General features: G+C 47.6%; 1 protein-coding gene across 2 annotated transcripts in view; it reads left to right on the forward strand.

Moving 5' to 3' along the window:
- The first annotated feature begins 2,444 nt into the window (after positions 1 to 2,444).
- The window catches only part of ASCC2 (activating signal cointegrator 1 complex subunit 2), a 51,250-nt gene continuing 36,937 nt past the window's right edge, over positions 2,445 to 16,757 (forward strand). Inside the window, exons 1-4 of one of the 2 annotated variants that reach the window (XM_025399579.1) lie at positions 2,445 to 2,580; positions 8,714 to 8,811; positions 15,230 to 15,388; positions 15,752 to 15,922. In XM_025399579.1, the coding sequence (XP_025255364.1) occupies positions 8,731 to 8,811; positions 15,230 to 15,388; positions 15,752 to 15,922 (411 nt within the window). In that variant the 5' untranslated portion in view covers positions 2,445 to 2,580; positions 8,714 to 8,730. The remainder of the gene's footprint in view (positions 2,581 to 8,713; positions 8,812 to 15,229; positions 15,389 to 15,751; positions 15,923 to 16,757) is intronic. The other variant, XM_025399580.1, reaches the window with a different exon arrangement.

A 16,757-nucleotide genomic window follows, 5' to 3' on the forward strand; every position in this document is an offset into this window, starting at 1 on the left:
TCTTGCTCTGTTGTGCAGGCTGGAGTGCAGTGGTGTGATCACTGCTAACTGCAGCCTCGAACTCCCGGGCTCAAGCAATCCTCCTGCCTCAACCTCCTAAGCAGCTGGGACTACAGGCATGCACCACCATGCCTGGCTAATTTTTAATTTTTTTTTGTAGAGACGAAGTCTCGCTATGTTGCCTAGGATGGCCTCAAACTCCTGGGCTCAAGCAATCTTCCTACCTCAGTCTCCCAAAGTGTTGGGATTATAGGCATGAGTCACTATGCCCAGTCCCTACTGCCTTCTTTGAATTTTTTTTTTTTAATTTTTGGAGACTGGGTCTTGCTATGTTGCTCAGGCTCTATTTGAACTCCTAGGGGCAAACAATCCTCCTGCTTCAGCCTCCCAACCTGCTGGAACTACCAGCATGTGCCACCACTCTTGGCTTCCCTGTTAACTTTTAGGCTTTCATGCTTTGATGAAGCAGGCTGCTACACTGGAGAAGCCTACGTGACAAGCCTTTGGCCAAAATCCAGCTAGGAACTGAGACCCTTAGTCCAACAACCATTAAGGAACTGAATTTAGCCAGTAGCCATGGGAACTCAGAAGCAGACCCTTTTTGAGTTGAGTCTTTAAATGAGACTCCAGCCCTGGCTGATACCTTGATTGCAGTCTTGTGGGTGACCCTGATGCAGAGGAGCCGGCTATGCCATCCTCAGATTCCTGGCCCACAGAAAATGTGAGATAATAAATGTGTTTGTTGGCCAGGCGTGGTGGTTCACGTCTGTAACCCCAGCACTTTGGGAGGCCAAGGCGGGCGGATCACGAGGTCAAGAGATCGAGACCATCCTGGCCAATATGGTGAAACCCCGTCTCTACTAAAAATACAAAAGTTAGCTGGGGGTGGTGGCACTTGCCTGTAGTCCCAGCTACTTGGGAGGCTGAGGCAGGAAAATCGCTTGAACCTGGGAGGCGGAGGTTACAGTGAGCCAAGATCGCACCACTGCACTCTAGCCTGGTGACAGAGTGAGACTCTGTCTCAAAATAAATAAATAAATGTGTTTGTTATAAGTGGCAAGCAGTGTGTTGTTGTAAGTTTGTGGTAATATGTTATGCAGCAATACAAAACTAATATAAAATCCAGCTCCTCTCATCTCATTTCTGGTTTACAGGCCATCTCTCCTATTTCCTCAGCACCTTGCATTCATCACATTGACTCGTTGCTATTGGTTTTCTTGCACTCCCTATTTTGTAAGCTCCTTGAGGACAGGCACTGGACTAAGCATTACTTGTAGCCCTAGTGCAGATAACAGGGGTTGGCAGGAGGGTCCTGGGAAATACTTCACAATCCCAGGGTAGGGTTGTGTTTTCCATTCGGGGGCTTCTATAACACCCCAATAATGATGGTGGTTGGTTTTGAATTCTTACTGTGTGATGAAGCCAGGGATGTGTGTTCTTTTTTTTTTTTTTTTGAGATGGAGTCTCGCTGTGTGGCCCGGGCTGGAGTGCAGTGGCACGATCTCAGCTCACTGTAAGCTCCGCCTCCCGAGTTCACGCCATTCTCCTGCCTCAGCCTCCCGAGTAGCTGGGACTACAGGCGCCGCCACCTCGCCCGGCTAGTTTTTTTGTATTTTTAGTAGAGACGGGGTTTCACCGTGTTAGCCAGGATGGTCTCGATCTCCTGACCTCGTGATCCGCCCGTCTCGGCCTCCCAAAGTGCTGGGATTACAGGCTTGAGCCACCGCGCCCGGCAAGATGTGTGTTCTTAACAAGTTTTCTGTGATGATTCTGATCCTTAGCCAGACTTAGGAACCACTAAATCTACATTACCTGAGACATTCTGTAGAAAAACTGCATCCTTCTCTCAGGATAGCTATACTTGTACCTTCATTAAAAAAAAACAAAAACAAAAACAAAAAAAAACATGTATTGCATACATACAGAAAAGTGCACAAATTTTAAGTGTATAATTTGATGAATTTTCCAAAGTGAACACATCTACATGGCTACCACCGAGATGAAGACAGGGGTGACCCCAGCCTCACTTGCGGCCCCTCCCAGTCCACAGCCCCAGAGGAAACCACCAATCTTAACACCATCACCACTCATGAGTTGTCTGTTCCAGAATTTCCCGTAAACGAAATCGCAGTCCGTACTCGTACATCTGCTTAATATTATGTTAGTGCTTTTGACTTGTTAAAATTTCTCTTCTGGATTAAATATGTAAAACGGTGACTAAGGAGGTCGGGCAGAAGGTGGAAGCCTGGGATTCCGAGACGCCTTCTTAGGTACCCAACTTGGATTTCCCGAGAGGTGTAATCACGTAGGGGTCGTAGGAGGGGAAGGAGGCGTGGCTACAGACTGCCGAGTGTGGGGCGGAGTCTTAAGAATTGACGTGCTGCCCGGGTCCGGCTTCCCGGCGATAGTTTACTCTGCTCTGGGGGCGGGGCCAGGCCGAGACTTCCTGTCTGCTCCTGCGGAATCGCCGTTTGACCCCGGAAGTGCGGGCGCCCAGGGAGCTGTCACCGTGGTCGGCGGCTGCGGCGGCGGCGGCGGCGGAGGAGGTGGCGGCACAGAGCTGGTGGTGGAGCCGCCGAGGTGAGTGCGTGGCTGGTCCCTGCCGGATGCAGGGCAAGAGGCCCCGGAGGAGCCGCGGCTGTGCCTTTGGCACCCTTGGCTCTCCCACCCTCTGGCCTCCATTGCGGGGCCCGCACGTACGCTGAGGGGTTGTGAGCCGCCCCCAGCTCCCGAGACTTGGCCGCCAGGGTCAGGAGCCACGGGTTCGAAGTTCGGCCCCAGAGTGGCCTTGGACCAGCCACGATCCCCCCACGTCCTCACACCCGGGGCTTCAGTTTTCTCAGGGTTCACTCATTCGTTCAGCAAATATTTGTGGAGTGCTTCCTGTGTGCCAGACACAGATCTAGGCATTGGGGATACACATAAAGCAAGACAGACAAGGCTTCTGCCCTCATGGAGCTTACAGTCTAGTGGGAGGAAATGGTCAACGACAAGCAAATGCACGAGGTCATTAAAGTTGTGACACTAACTGGGAGAGTAGATACTATAGGCAGAGCAATCAGAAGGTCTCTGAGGAGAGTAATATTCAATTGAGAGACTAGAGGAATGATGACAAAGAAACTGAGGAAGCAATAGCCCCGGGGATGTTCCCAGGCCATATTGTAATTGGGTGCTTGTAGGGAGCTCCCGTCCCTTTCTTAGCTTTTGGCTTTCGCTGTCCTGCCTGGCAGGGGAATACAGTGGTGGCACAGACATAGTCGTGATTATTGTTTGTCCTTTTGAAACTTAAAGTTCAGATTGCCTAGTTCAATTTCTTTTTTTTTCCCCCCAAAACGGGGTCTTGATCTGTCGCCCAGGCTGGAGTGCAGTGGCGCGATCTCGTCCCACTGCAACCTCCACCTCCTGGGTTCAAGCGATTCTCCTGCCTCAGCCTTCCGAGTAGCTAGGATTACAGGCATGCGCCACCACGCACAGCTATTTTTTTTATTTTTGTATTTTTAGTAGAGGCGGGGTTTCACCTTGTTAGCCAGAATGGTCTCGATCTCCTGACCTCGTGATCTGCCTGCCTCGGCCTCCCAAAGTGCTGGGATTACAGAAGTGAGCCATCGTGCCCAGCCCTGCCTAGTTAATTTGTACCCATGCTTTAGACAAAAACTCAGGTCTTCCTTGACATCCCTCCTCCCTCAAGCCAGGTGTCTCTTTTAAATGCTGCCACAGCTTCATGAGCCTTACCTACATAGCTACATCATGGTATTGGTTTTTATTTGTTTGTATGGCTAATTGGAAAAGTATCTGTCTTTCCCCATTATGACTGTAAGCTCTGTGAAGGGCAGGACCAGGTTTGTTATTTGCCCACCTTAATATTCTCTGGGCATCAGTGCCTGCCACATAATAGGTGCTCAAAAATATTTGAATGGCCGGGCAGTGACTCATGCCTGTAATCCCAGCACTTTGGGAGGCCAAGGCGGGTGGATCACCTGAGGTCAGGAGTTCCAGACCAGCCTGGCCAGCATGGCAAAACCCTCTCTCTACTAAAAACACAAAAATTAGCCAGGCATGTGCCTGTAATTCCAGCTACTAGGGAGGCTGAGGCAGGAGAATCTCTTGAACCTGGGAGGCAGAGGTTGCAGTGAGCCGAGATCGTTCCTCTGTACTCTAGCCTGGGTGACAGAGTGAGACTCCATCTCAAAAAAAAAAAAAAAAAAGGAATAAATGAAATGATTAACATACTGTTTGCTCTCCCATGGTTTATAAAAGGTCTTTTCTGCCACCAGGTTATCATCATCTCTTTCTGGTCATGTCTCTCCCATACTTACATGAGTCCTCGCTGCTTTCAGGTGAAATAACTAAAATATTTTTTTTGTTTGTTTTTTGAGGCGGAGTCTCGCGCCGTCGCTCAGGCTGGAGTGCAGTGGCCAGATCTCAGCTCACTGCAAGCTCCGCCTCCCGGGTTTGCGCCATTCTCCTGCCTCAGCCTCCCGAGTAGCTGGGACTACAGGCGCCCGCCACCTCGCCCGGCTAGTTTTTTGTATTTTTTAGTAGAGACGGGGTTTCACTGCGTTAGCCATGATGGTCTCGGTCTCCTGACCTCGTGATCCGCCCGTTTTAGCCTCCCAAAGTGCTGGGATTACAGGCTTGAGCCACCGCGCCCGGCCAGAAATACTAAAATCTTTAGTGTAGCATTGAGGCTTTTTTTTTGAGATGGAGTCTCGCTCTGTCACCCAGGCTGGAGTGCAATGACATGGTCTCCGCTCACTGCAGCCTTCGTCTCCCGGGTTCAAGCTATTTTGAGGCTCTTTTTAAACTGGTCCTGTCTTCCCTATCCAGCTTCTCTTCTCTCTTCACTTCTGTCATCCCCTATCTGACCTTGTGTTTTCAGCAACACCAAATGTCTCCCTCTTCCTTCAAAGCCACACTTTTTAGACAGGGTCTCACTGTGTCCCCTAGGCTGGAGTTCAGTGATGTATTATGACTCCCTGCAATCTCACTCTCCTGGGCTCAAGCAATTCTCCTGTCACAGCTTCCCAAAGTGCTGAGACTGCAGGCGGGAGCCACCTCACCCAGAGCCGCACATTTTAAGACTCTGAGCCTTTGTTCATGCTTGCTCTCTGCTTGGAATGTCACCTTTTCCCCCATTCTTCAACATCCAGGTTATAGATCACCTTCTTTGTAACATGCTTCATTTCTCTACCGTACATTTCCTGTTACAGCTTTAATGCCGAATGATAGTTATATGCCTAGGACCCAGATTATATGCAGGACATTTCCTGTTACAGCTTTAACACCAAATGATAGTCAGTTATATGCCTAGGACCCGGATTATATTCAGGAATTATTTGCTGAATAAACCAGGAAGCCCAAAGTGTCTTGCCTCTGGTTGAGACTTGAATAATAACAACTAAATTTTATTGAGTGCTTATTATGTGCCAGGTATTGGGTTGAGCACTTCACATTGACTACTTCTCATGGCAACCCTGGAAGTTTATGTACTATTACAATTCTGATATTACAGAAGAGGCAGTCAAAAGTTACAGAGGTTAGGGAACTGTCTCAGGGTCTCACCATGGATAAGAAAAGGTGGAGCCAGGATTTGAACCCAGGCTGTAGGACTGTAGCGCTGTCTCCTTACCACCACACCAGACTAGCCCTGAACTGCCCTGGCGGGCAGTGGTTTGTAAGGGTGAATTTCTTTTAAAAAAAAAAATTTTTTTTTTTTTTTTAAATTTTGAGACAAGGTCTTGCTCTGTCACCTACGATGGAGTGCAGTGGTGCCATCATGGCTCACTACAGCCTTGATCTCCTGGGCTCAAGTGATCCTTCCTCCTCAGCCTCTTAAGTAGCTGGGACTACAGGTGTGCACCACCACACCTGACTAATTTTTGAATTTTTTGTAGAGATGAGGTCTCACTATGTTGCTTAGGCTGGTCTCAAACTCCTGGCTTCAAACAGTCCTCCCGCCTTGGCCTCCCAAGTGTGGGGATTACAGGCGTGAGCCACTGCACCTGGCCGTGAATTTCTTCTGAAAGCAAATGCTGTCTCTACCTGTCTCGGCCTGGACTGTGGGGCCTAGAGGTTAAAGGGTGGAGACTTGCTTCCTCCTCATGACTTTTTTCCCACCCTGTGTCTCACAGCCAACACTCCCGCAGCCATCTTCAGCGGGCAAGCCTGGAAGGAATTGGGCCTGTCAGTCATTTAGAGTTCTGCACTGGTGTGCAAGGCAGTGGTGTTTCCAGCTCGCCTTCCAGCATGGCTAGAGGGTTAGGAAAATAAATTATTATTATTGTTTTTTAACATATTCAGCACGAGAGCCCCAGGTGCCCTAGCAAAAGACCTGGGCTTTGGTTTCAGCTTCGCCAATAATGTATTTACCTTGAGCAAATCAGGGCCCCTCTTTGGACATCTGAGCATAGTAATCCTTGTCCTTAATTGGGTTGTTGTGAGAGGCTAGTAAGATAGTAACTTGATTAGAAATAGGTGCAGCAGAAGATATTATCTATGCTTTGCAAAGCTGAAAGATGAAAACTTACCCCAAGCTCTTTATTACTTTCTTTGCCTTGTGATTTTTTTTCAGGCCACCTCATGTATGCAGAGACCGTGTGTGTCTGATCTGCTGGGATCCTATAGCTGGAACAGTTGTCAAGGACTAGGCAGACTGGTCCTCTCTCATTACTCCTTCTAGGGTGGGGATTTTCACAGTCTTTATAACAGGCCGGAACCAAGGTTCCTTGGGTGCCAGGCTGTGTCCACCTCCTTGCCTTTGCTCTGCTGTTTCTTCTGCCTGGGGCACCCTTCTTTCCTAGTCAGTTTCTATTATCAAGACTACTCAGGGTCTCCTCTAGAAGGGCTTTGACTCTCACTCCACCCCTTCAGCCCATCCCACCCCTAAGTTTAACTAAACTAGACACAGTATAGTGAATGGTTAAGAACCAGCCTGCTTCACCACCTACTAACTGTGAGACCTTGGGCAGGTTTCTTGTTTTCTGTGAGCCTCTGTTTTGTCACTGATAAAATGAGGATAATAATAGAACTAACCTTAGAGTTTTTGTGAGCATTAATACATGTAAAGCCAGTTAACTGGGCAAGTAAGTTAATGCTGAGAAAAGCACTCAGAGGCCAGGCACTCACACCTATGATCCCAGCACTTTGGGAAGCCAAGATGGGCAGTTTGCTTGAGCTCAGGAGTTTGAAACCAGCCTGGGCAACATGGCGAAACCCCATCTCTATTTTAAAAAAGAAAAAGAAAAAAGAAATTCACTTAGAGGAGCTCTTCATATCATTAAGCCTGGCCCAATATCTGAGATATGACACACCTGGTAGCTCATGTCCCCCATACTCCTCTGCTTGTCTGTGAAGGCTCAAGAGGTGACAGTTTCATCACCCCAGCCTCTGTCTCTTCATGTTGTCATTGAGACTGTTCCAGCCTTTTATGGCATGTTTTTTGAGGGGCCTAATTCACTTCTATTCCATGATTCATTTAACATGTATGTCCCTTCTGTGGGTCAGGCCAAGTGATATTGTGAAAAGAACACTGGACAGCAAGACAGGAGACCTTGGATCTGCCGCTTACTGACTGTGAGGTCAGTTTGGGCTTTTGTAGAAAGGAGTTTTCACTGTCAGTTTTCTATGAATTATCTTTTTCCCTGGTCCTTCTGTTTTTCCATGTCCTTCTTCCCTTCTTCTCATGTCCTATTCTTCCATCTACTTCTTCCCTGAAGCCTAGAGAGATTGTAAAATCTTAACATCCTCCACAAGTGAGGAAAGGCCCATGGCTTCACCCCTCAAAAGACTTAAAATCTGGCTAGAGTTTTAAAAGGAGTGTCCTCATATGTAGTTGTTCTTCAAACATTTGGTGAGGCCACCTCTGTACCAATTCTGTGCTCACAGAAAAGATAGCAAGAGGAGAGGCCTGGACACTGTCTTCATAGAGCTCACAGAGCTGGAGCCGTAATAAAGAGAATCTAAGTATTTTTAGCCAGTACTTCTCAAAGTGGGTGGAAACAGGCTGGGCACAGAGGCTTACACCTGTGAGCGCTTTGGGAGGCAGAGGCAGCACTTTGGGAGGCCAAGACAGGAGGATCATTTGAAACCAGGAGTTTGAGACCAGCCCAAGCGATGTAGTAAGAACTCATCTGTCAAAAAATAAAGCCTGTCTCTACAAAAAAATTTAAAAATTAGCTGGCCGTAGTGGTGAATGCCTGTAGTCCCAGCTACTCAGGAGGCTGAGGTGGGAGGATTGAAGAGTTAGAGGCCACAGTGAGCTATGACCGCACCACTTCACTGGGCAACAGAGTAAGACTCTGTCTCTTAAAAAAAAAAAGCTAGGCGTGGTGTGTGCCTATAGACCCAGCTACTGGGGAGGCTGAGGCAGGAGGATCACTTGAACCGGGGAGGCGGAGGTTGCCGTGAGCTAAGATAGCGCCACTGCGCTTCAGCCTGGCGACAGATCGAGACTCCATCTAAAAAAAAAAAAAAAAAAAAGTGTGGAAGTCATCTGGGGAAGTATTTTCTTCTACAATTGAGAACCGCTTTATGCAAAAAAACAGTCACTTTGTCCGGGTTAGTAGGCGCATGAACTAGGTCCTGAACCACAACAGGAGCCTCCTAAGGCGAGAGGTCGAAGCTTCTCTTCTGACTCTGGGATCAGCCCCAGAGCAGGCCCTGCCCCCAGGAGTCTGTGTGTCTGCTCTCTTCTTCCCATCCATATTCCTTTCAGGAGGGTCACGCAGCACAATGCCAGCTCTGCCCCTGGACCAACTCCAGATCACCCACAAGGACCTGAAGACAGGAAAGCTGAGGACTTCACCAGCGCTGGTGAGCCGGTCCCTTAAGGCCATTCAGCCTGATATTGTCAGTCTTGCAATTTCAGAAGCAAAAAGTAAATTCCTTCTTTATCTGTTCCAAGAATGACCCGAGGGCCATGGTCAGTGATTCAGTAGCTGAGACACTACTAGTCTCTTCCAGGCCCAGAGTAGGAATTTCCTTCCGAGCAGCAGCTTGAATTTGCGTAGGATTTTCCGTGTCACCACCCTGCACCTTCCCCCCAAAGCATTTTATTTCAAATCAGTCTGATGGCAGTTCTGATTCAGCCTGGATCGGGCTAGAAATGGGTCCAGCCCAAAGCTGGGTTTGGGGATTTGACCCTGTGGAGGGTGTTCAGGTTTCAGGTAGCGTTTTCAGAGCTATCTAAGCTGCTATCTGTATTTTGGTGGGAACGCTGATTTCAGAGGTTGGGCTGTGTTTTATCTCAACTGAGATAAGAAGCACCACATACAAACACCCCAGCAGGGCTTGTGAGACTGAAAAATAAGGAGGCTGCGAACATGTCGATTACCAGCTGCAGAGAGAGATTAGAGCCATGGAGAGGTGCCAGGCTGCTGAAGAAGGAGATAGATGTGGCCCTGGAGTTCCTGTACCCGCTTGTTGTTTTCCCAAGAATTTGAGCTCCCTTGAACAAGGTGGGAGGAAGTGTTTTCTAGGGGTTTGAGTAAAGTCGTGGGAAACAGGAATTGGTGTTTTATTTCCTGCCTTCTAGATGGCTTCTCATTACTTCTTAAATACTCTCTAATAATAGTACCTGACATTTATAGAGTACTTGCCCTGTGCCAGACCATTCTAAACACTTCACCCAGATTATGTCATTTAGTCCACATCACAGCCCTACAAATAGACATTTTGATTGTCCCCATTTTACAGATGAGGAAACTGAAAGTTCAGAGTCACAGAATTAGGAAATTAGGGGAGCCAGGATGGGAACCTAGCCGAGCAGACCCTAGGACACATATCCTTAAAATCTTTCTGCTATAAAGCCTCACGTTTCCTTTTTATAACCTTTTTATGTGTGGGAGATATTTATCAGAAAATCTGGAGTGTTCTTTTCGGTACGATAGCCACCCAATTCATTCACCACATGTAGCTATTAAGCACTTGTAATGTGAATAGTGAGTGTATGCTGAGGAACTAGATTTTTAATTTAATTGTAACGCTTTTAAATTAAAATAGCCCCATGTGGTGAGTGCCAGCACAGATATAGAGCAGTTCTATTATTGCAGAAAGTTCTGTTGGAAACACTGATGGAGACTGGCTCCTTGGGTGATCAAGTATGATTTTCCACCTCAGTCCTCCCCCCATACGGAATTAACATGTGGGTTGTTAGACTGTGGGCACTGTGAGAGCAGCGGCCTGGTCCTTGCCCTTTACTCCTGATTTCCAGTGCCAGGCACATAGGAGGCTCTCAGAAAACATTTGGTACATGAGTCAGGGACTACAGCCAGGCCATGTGCCAGGTGCTGGAGCTATAAAGAGAAAAGACATGGTCTCTGCCCTTGAAGAACCCACGACCTAAGAGAAAGACAGACCAGTAGCTTCTCTAGTGTGATCAGGGTTGTGATAGAAGGAAGTCTAGGCTGCTTCATGAGTGCAGAGCCGGGGCCACTGATCCAGATCAATGGGATGTATAGGGGCAGGGAGGCCTTGGGCCTGGTGGGAGGAGGGAGGCCTTGGGCCTGGTGGGAGGGTACGTGCAGCCCAGGAAGGCTTCCTGAAGGAAAGGGCTTCTGAACTGGTTATTGAAGGGTGACTTAATACTAGCTGGGCAGAGCAACAGAAAGCTGGACCTGGTAGGACGACCTTAGTATGCAGTCCTGGAGTCTTGAGAGAGCCTGACTCTTACACTAACCACAAGTCACTTGAGGTAGCAACAGTGTAGCAGAGTTAGCAAGTACAGGCTTTGTGTTCATTTCACACATATTTGGATATTTGTCTTTGTGTCTTTGGACAAGTTATTGAACGTCTCTAAGCCTCAAATCCAAAAAATATAATAATAGGACCAGCTTTGCAGGGTGGTTGTGGGGACTAAATTAGATGTCTATGAATGAGCACTGTGCCTGGGACATAGTAAGCACTCAATAAATTGTTTTTACAATAGTGATGACAACAGGGACAACAACAGCAGCACTGAATGGGAGGTAGGGTGGGAAGGCTGATGAGCTGAGGGAGACAGCTGCCTGATCGAGGAAGGGTCTTGTTGGCAGACTGAAGAGTGTTACTCTGAAGGCCATGGGAAGCTCCTAAAAGATTGTACTAAGATATGTGTCCACCCTATATTTGTCCCTTTAGTCTTGACTTGGGGCATGATCTCTAGCCAAAGGGTAGTTACCACACCACCTTTTCAGAACGATTGGTAGAGCTAATGTTGGTTGAGGATCTACTATTTGAATAGCACATACTTGACCCAAAAGAAATAGTCTTGTGGCCAGGCCTGGTGGCTCCTGCCTGTAGTCCCAGCACTTTGGGAGGCTGAGGCGGGTGGATCACTTGAGCCCAGGGGTTCGAGACCAGCTTGGGCAACATGGCAAAACCCTATCTTTTTTTTTTTTTCAGACAGAGTCTCGCTCTGTCGCCCAGGCTGGAGTGCAGTGGTGCGATCTCGGCTCACTGCCACCTCCACCTACCGGGTTCAAGCGATTCTCCTGCATCAGCCTCCTGAGTAGCTGGGACTACAGGTGCCTGCCACCACGCCTGGCTAATTTTTGTGTTTTTAGTAGAGACGGGGTTTCACCATATTGGCCAGGCTAGTCTCGAACTCCTGACCTTGTGATCCGCCCACCTTGGCCTCCCAAAGCACTGGGATTACAGGCGTGAGCTACGACGTCCCATCAGCCTCCATTCATTTCTTTGTCCAGCCAGCAGATCTGTACAGAAAGTCTGCTCAGTGCGTGGTGCTGTTCTATAGACTCGGAATGCTGGGTGAGCAAGGCTCAGGCTGCCTCCAGACACCTACAGGCTAGTGGGGAAGACAGTTGGGAAGACTGGTCCTCCCATTTTTTTTTTTTTTTTTTTTTTGAGACGGAATCTCACTCTGTCGTCTGCCCAGGCTGGAGTGCAATGGCGCGATCTCAGCTCACTGCAACCTCCGCCTCTCGGTTTCAAGCAATTCTTCTGCCTCTGCCTCCTGAGTAGCTTGAGATTACAGGCGTGTGCCACCACGCCCAGCTGGTCCTCCCATTTTATACAACTTTATTCAGGCATCGTTGAAGGACAATAAACTGCATATATTTAAAATATGCAATTTGTCAACACCTATGAAAAGAAAGGGTTTTTTCTTTTGAGGTGGAGTCTCATCTGTTGCCAGGCTGGGGTGCAGTGGCGTGATCTCGGCTCACTGCAACCTCCGCCTCCCAGGTTCAAGCGATTCTCCTGCCTCAGCCTCCCGAGTAGCTGGGATTATAGGCACGTGCCACTATACCTGGCTAAGTTTTACATTTTTGATAAGAGACGGGGTTTCACAGTGTTGGCCAGGCTGGTCTCAAACTCCTGGCCTCAAGTGGTGGGCCCGCCTTGGCCTCTGAAAGTGCTGGGGTTACGGGCATGAGCCACTGTACCCAGCCAACATTTTAAAAATTAAAATATGCAATTTGATTGGTTTTTCCATCTGTATACATGCATGAAACTATCATCATCAGTGAACATTTCTGCCACCCCTAAAAGTTTTCTTTGTGCCTGCCTGCAATTCATGCCTTCCTCTCACCCTTTCCCCATGCAAACCACTGGTCTGAAAGCACTTTTAATGCTGTTCAAGTGGTATAGAGAGGTGAGCACAGAATGCAGGTGCTGAGGGAGAGCTTAGATGAGCTCCTAATCCAGCCGGGGTGGGAGTCAGGGAGGCTTCCTGGAGGAGGTGAGATTGGAACTGGGGTCAGAAGGATGATCAGTGAGACCAGGATGGCACACAGATACCAGGGGTCATTTAATAGGTCTGCAGTGTAAGCTTTGGCTCAAATCCTGCCTCAGTTGTCTCTTTAATCCCATGACCTTGGGAAAGTTCCTGAACCTTACTGTTTGATTCCTCCTCTAAAATGGGATGAATACTTTGTCTATTAAATAGTTTTTGTAGATTGAAAAAGAAATAAGGGCTGTGGGTTGTGTCTGCTTAGTGGCTGGCACAGGGCAGGTCCACAATAAGTGGCAGCTTTCATTTGCATCATTCCAGCATTCGCCAAATCTGTCTCCCACCTCCCAGTACAATCTGTGCCCTTTTGTTAGGGCCCATGTTTATGCCTCCATAAAAATGATTCTTTCGTTTAAAGTCCTTATCCTCCAAGGCTTGAATGCTTGGAGGCTTGGAGGAAGGCTGCTTGCTCTGGGAAGCCGTCCCTTATCCTCCAGGTGCTGTTAATTCCCTTCGGCATTTCCACAGTCCCTCTGCCAGGTCTGAGCTGTCACTTCCTCTGTTTTGTGCTCACTTGGTGATTTAGATGTCCATCTTCCCCCGTGGGATTGCATGGAAAGTAGAATCTCAGGGGGTGGGTGGGTGGGTGGGTGTGTGTGTGTGTGTGTATCAGGAGAATGAGTAGCCTAGTGTGTGTGTGTGTCAGGAGAATGAGTAGCCTGGTGTGTGTGTGTGTGTGTCAGGAGAATGAGTAGCCTGGGGTGTGTGTGTGTGTGTGTGTGTGTCAGGAGAATGAGTAGCCTGGGGTGTGTGTGTGTGTGTCTCAGGAGAACAAGTAGCCTGGCCTGAGTGAGAAGTGAGGGAAGAGGTAAAGTGCCAACAGATAGAGGAGGAAGGAAGCTTGGAAACCAAGGAGATGTATTTTGGCTCCTGACAGTTGTTTTGAACTTGTTTCAGCCAGCAGAATTTCTTTTTCAACGGATTTGTACCTGTAACTCCATGATATAAATTTCATTTAAATAGGAGGGGGTCCTGCAGACCCACATGATAGATGGCCTTGAAGAATCCTTGTGGTACCCACAGGCTCTATAGTTTGGAAACTCGCCTAAGGCAGTAGGAAGGCATAGATGGTTCTTGAGGAGGCTGACCTCTTATCAGTCTCAGTTTTTCTGTATCCTCTGGATCAACAGACCTGGAAATGGATGGACTGTGGTTGATAAGAGGTGACACATTGCCTGGCCATCCTCCTGTTCCCACTTCCCCAGAGAAAGCACCCCTTATGTAGTCAGAGGAGAAGACTTAGCCCATCTCCTCTTTATGGTGAACAAAGTAAGGTTTGTTCATGACAAGTAGGGGCTGGAAGGGAGAACTTGTGATTCTATGCTGAGACTTACAGTTACTTGATTAGAATATTTTATGTAAAAAAAATTACTGAAGTTTTTTTTTCTGGTTATAAAAAAGATACAGCATAGTGATACAAACAGTATGATGCTATTTGTATAAGAAAGAACAGACCCAAACAAATCGTTTTTATGGGTATAATTTAATGTAAATGCCTGGAAGAGGTCTGCAAGGACACCCACCAGATGGTGAGTGGTTACCTCTGCAGGGAACATGGGGCCGGGGAGTGTAGTCCCAGGCAGCTCACCTTCTCTGTACCCTTGTAAGTTTTTGAAAGAAAAGATGCTTGTGTCAAATTATATAATTAAAAATTAATTTAAAAAGTAATATATGTGGCCGGGAGAGGTGGCTCACACCTGTAATTCTAGCACTTTGGGAGGCCAAGGCAGGTGGATGGCTTGAGCTCAGGATTTTGAGACTATCCTGGGCAACATGGCGAAGCCCCATCTCTACTAAAAATAAAAAAAATTAGCCAGGCATGGTGGTGCGCACCTATAGTCCCAGCTACTCGGGAGGCTGAGGTGGGGGATCACCTGAGCCCAGGAGGTAGAGGCTGCAGTGAGCCCAGATTATGCCACTACACTTCAGCCTAGGCAACGGAAGTGAGACCTGTCTAAAAAAAAAAAAAAAAAAATTAATATGTGAATATATGTTCTTTTTTTTTTTAATGGGAAAGTCTATTCAAGCCACAATTCCCCACCCCCCACCCCCATCAGAGATAACCACTATTAGCTTTGGGGCATCATCTCCCCAACTTCTTTTTTAAAAATCGATACCAGCGTGTGAATATATTTATACTTTTTAAAAACCGAAAACTACGCTCTGGTTTTTCTTCAGAACAAATAAATCTTTCGCCTTTTACTAAAAAAGAAAAACGAAAACCGATTCTATGAAATAGAGAGTTTTGTATCCTGCTTTCTCTTCCCTTAACCTTTCCCTGTGTCATTAAATCCACTCCGAAAACATGGATTTTAATTACCGCCTAGTGTTCGCTGGATGCAACCATGCCCTCTTTGTTAGATACACTTGGTTCTTTATGCTTAAAAGCTCCTTGGAGGGTCACCGGTTGGAACAGCCAGGTGTTGTCATTGCTGTGGGTTGGCAAATGGGCCCTCGCTGACTAACCTCTGCCACGTTAACACGTGGTTTTTGGATCCGTAGCACCCCGAGCAGAAGGCAGACCGGTATTTTGTGTTATACAAACCGCCCCCTAAAGACAACATTCCCGCCCTAGTGGAGGAGTACCTGGAACGCGCCACCTTCGTAGCCAATGACCTCGACTGGCTCCTGGCCTTGCCTCACGATAAATTCTGGTGCCAGGTAACATTCTATCAAAATTAACGCTAAGACAAAGCACATGACATGCCGTTGGTTGGTTGCTGTTGTTGTTTTTCTTCCCTTAGGAGGTGCTTTTTGTCTACTTCTTACACTGGATCCTTAACAGCAAATTATGGTTTGGATTGCTCTGTCTTGTATCACAATCTTAATGTTTACACACCTTTCAAAGTGTCAATTTTAGAATCTTGTGTTTAGTCCTCGGCTCATTCATACCTCCTTGGTCCCTTGGGGTCGGAGTGTTTGGAATAGGGCAGGGCTGATGGGCGTTGAGCCCCTGCACAGTCCACCCACAAGTCCCTGGGGCCTCAGGGATAAATCCTCGCTCTCTTCTGTCTCCTGGCTTAGGTGATCTTTGACGAGACTCTACAGAAGTGCCTGGACTCCTACCTGCGCTATGTCCCCCGCAAGTTTGACGAGGGGGTGGCCTCAGCCCCTGAGGTTGTTGACATGCAGAAGCACCTCCATCGAAGTGTTTTTCTCACCTTCCTCCGCATGTCCACTCACAAGGAATCCAAAGTAAGCCACTGATCCCATGACAGGTCGTCACCTGACACTCGACACCTCTGTGCCAGGCTCTCCACCCCTGGGAAGGAAGGCTCTGGAGGCATTGAGTTTCCTCTTTGTCTCCCCTCCATCTTTATTCCCTCTGTTGGGGAAGAAATCTGTGCCACCTCCCTTATCCTCTAACTCACTGGGTTGGTCTGTGTTACACCCAGTGTTTCCATCAAAGAGAGCCGAGGGCCCTTTGCCAGCTGACGCGTGACTGCCTTGACTTGTGCGTCAGAGAGAAGAACATTGATTCTGACTTCTTAAAGGAACTTGTATACTCTTTTAAAAAATCTTTACTGTTTTTTTTTCCTGACTTTAAAAATAATACTGCTGTCTCTAAACAACCCAAACATTGCAGAAATATGAATGTCACTGACAAAATCTCAGTCCTGCAAAATAACCACTGTTAGGTGCATCTTTCTTTTCTTTTTTTGAGACAGGGTGTCACTCTGTTGCCCAGGATGGAGTGCAGTGGCACAATTATAGCTCATTGCAGCTTCGATCTCCCAGGCTCAAGTGATCCTCCCACCTCAGCCCCCCAAATAGCTGAGATACAGGCATGCACCATCATGCCTGGCTAATTTATTTGATTTTTAGTAGAGATGAGGTCTCTCTATGTTTCTCAGGCTAGTCTTGAACTCCTGAACTCAAGTTATATTCCCACCTGAGGCTCCCAAAGTGCTGAAATTACAGGCATGAGCCACTACACCCAACCCTGTTACATGCTTATTTCTCCAGATAATTTATTCCCTTTGAATGTGTGAGTGTGTGTATTTAAAAAATAGGATCTTGCTTTTTAAAA

The sequence above is a fragment of the Theropithecus gelada genome, chromosome 10, assembly GCF_003255815.1.
Source record: "Theropithecus gelada isolate Dixy chromosome 10, Tgel_1.0, whole genome shotgun sequence".
Taxonomy (NCBI): domain Eukaryota; kingdom Metazoa; phylum Chordata; class Mammalia; order Primates; family Cercopithecidae; genus Theropithecus; species Theropithecus gelada.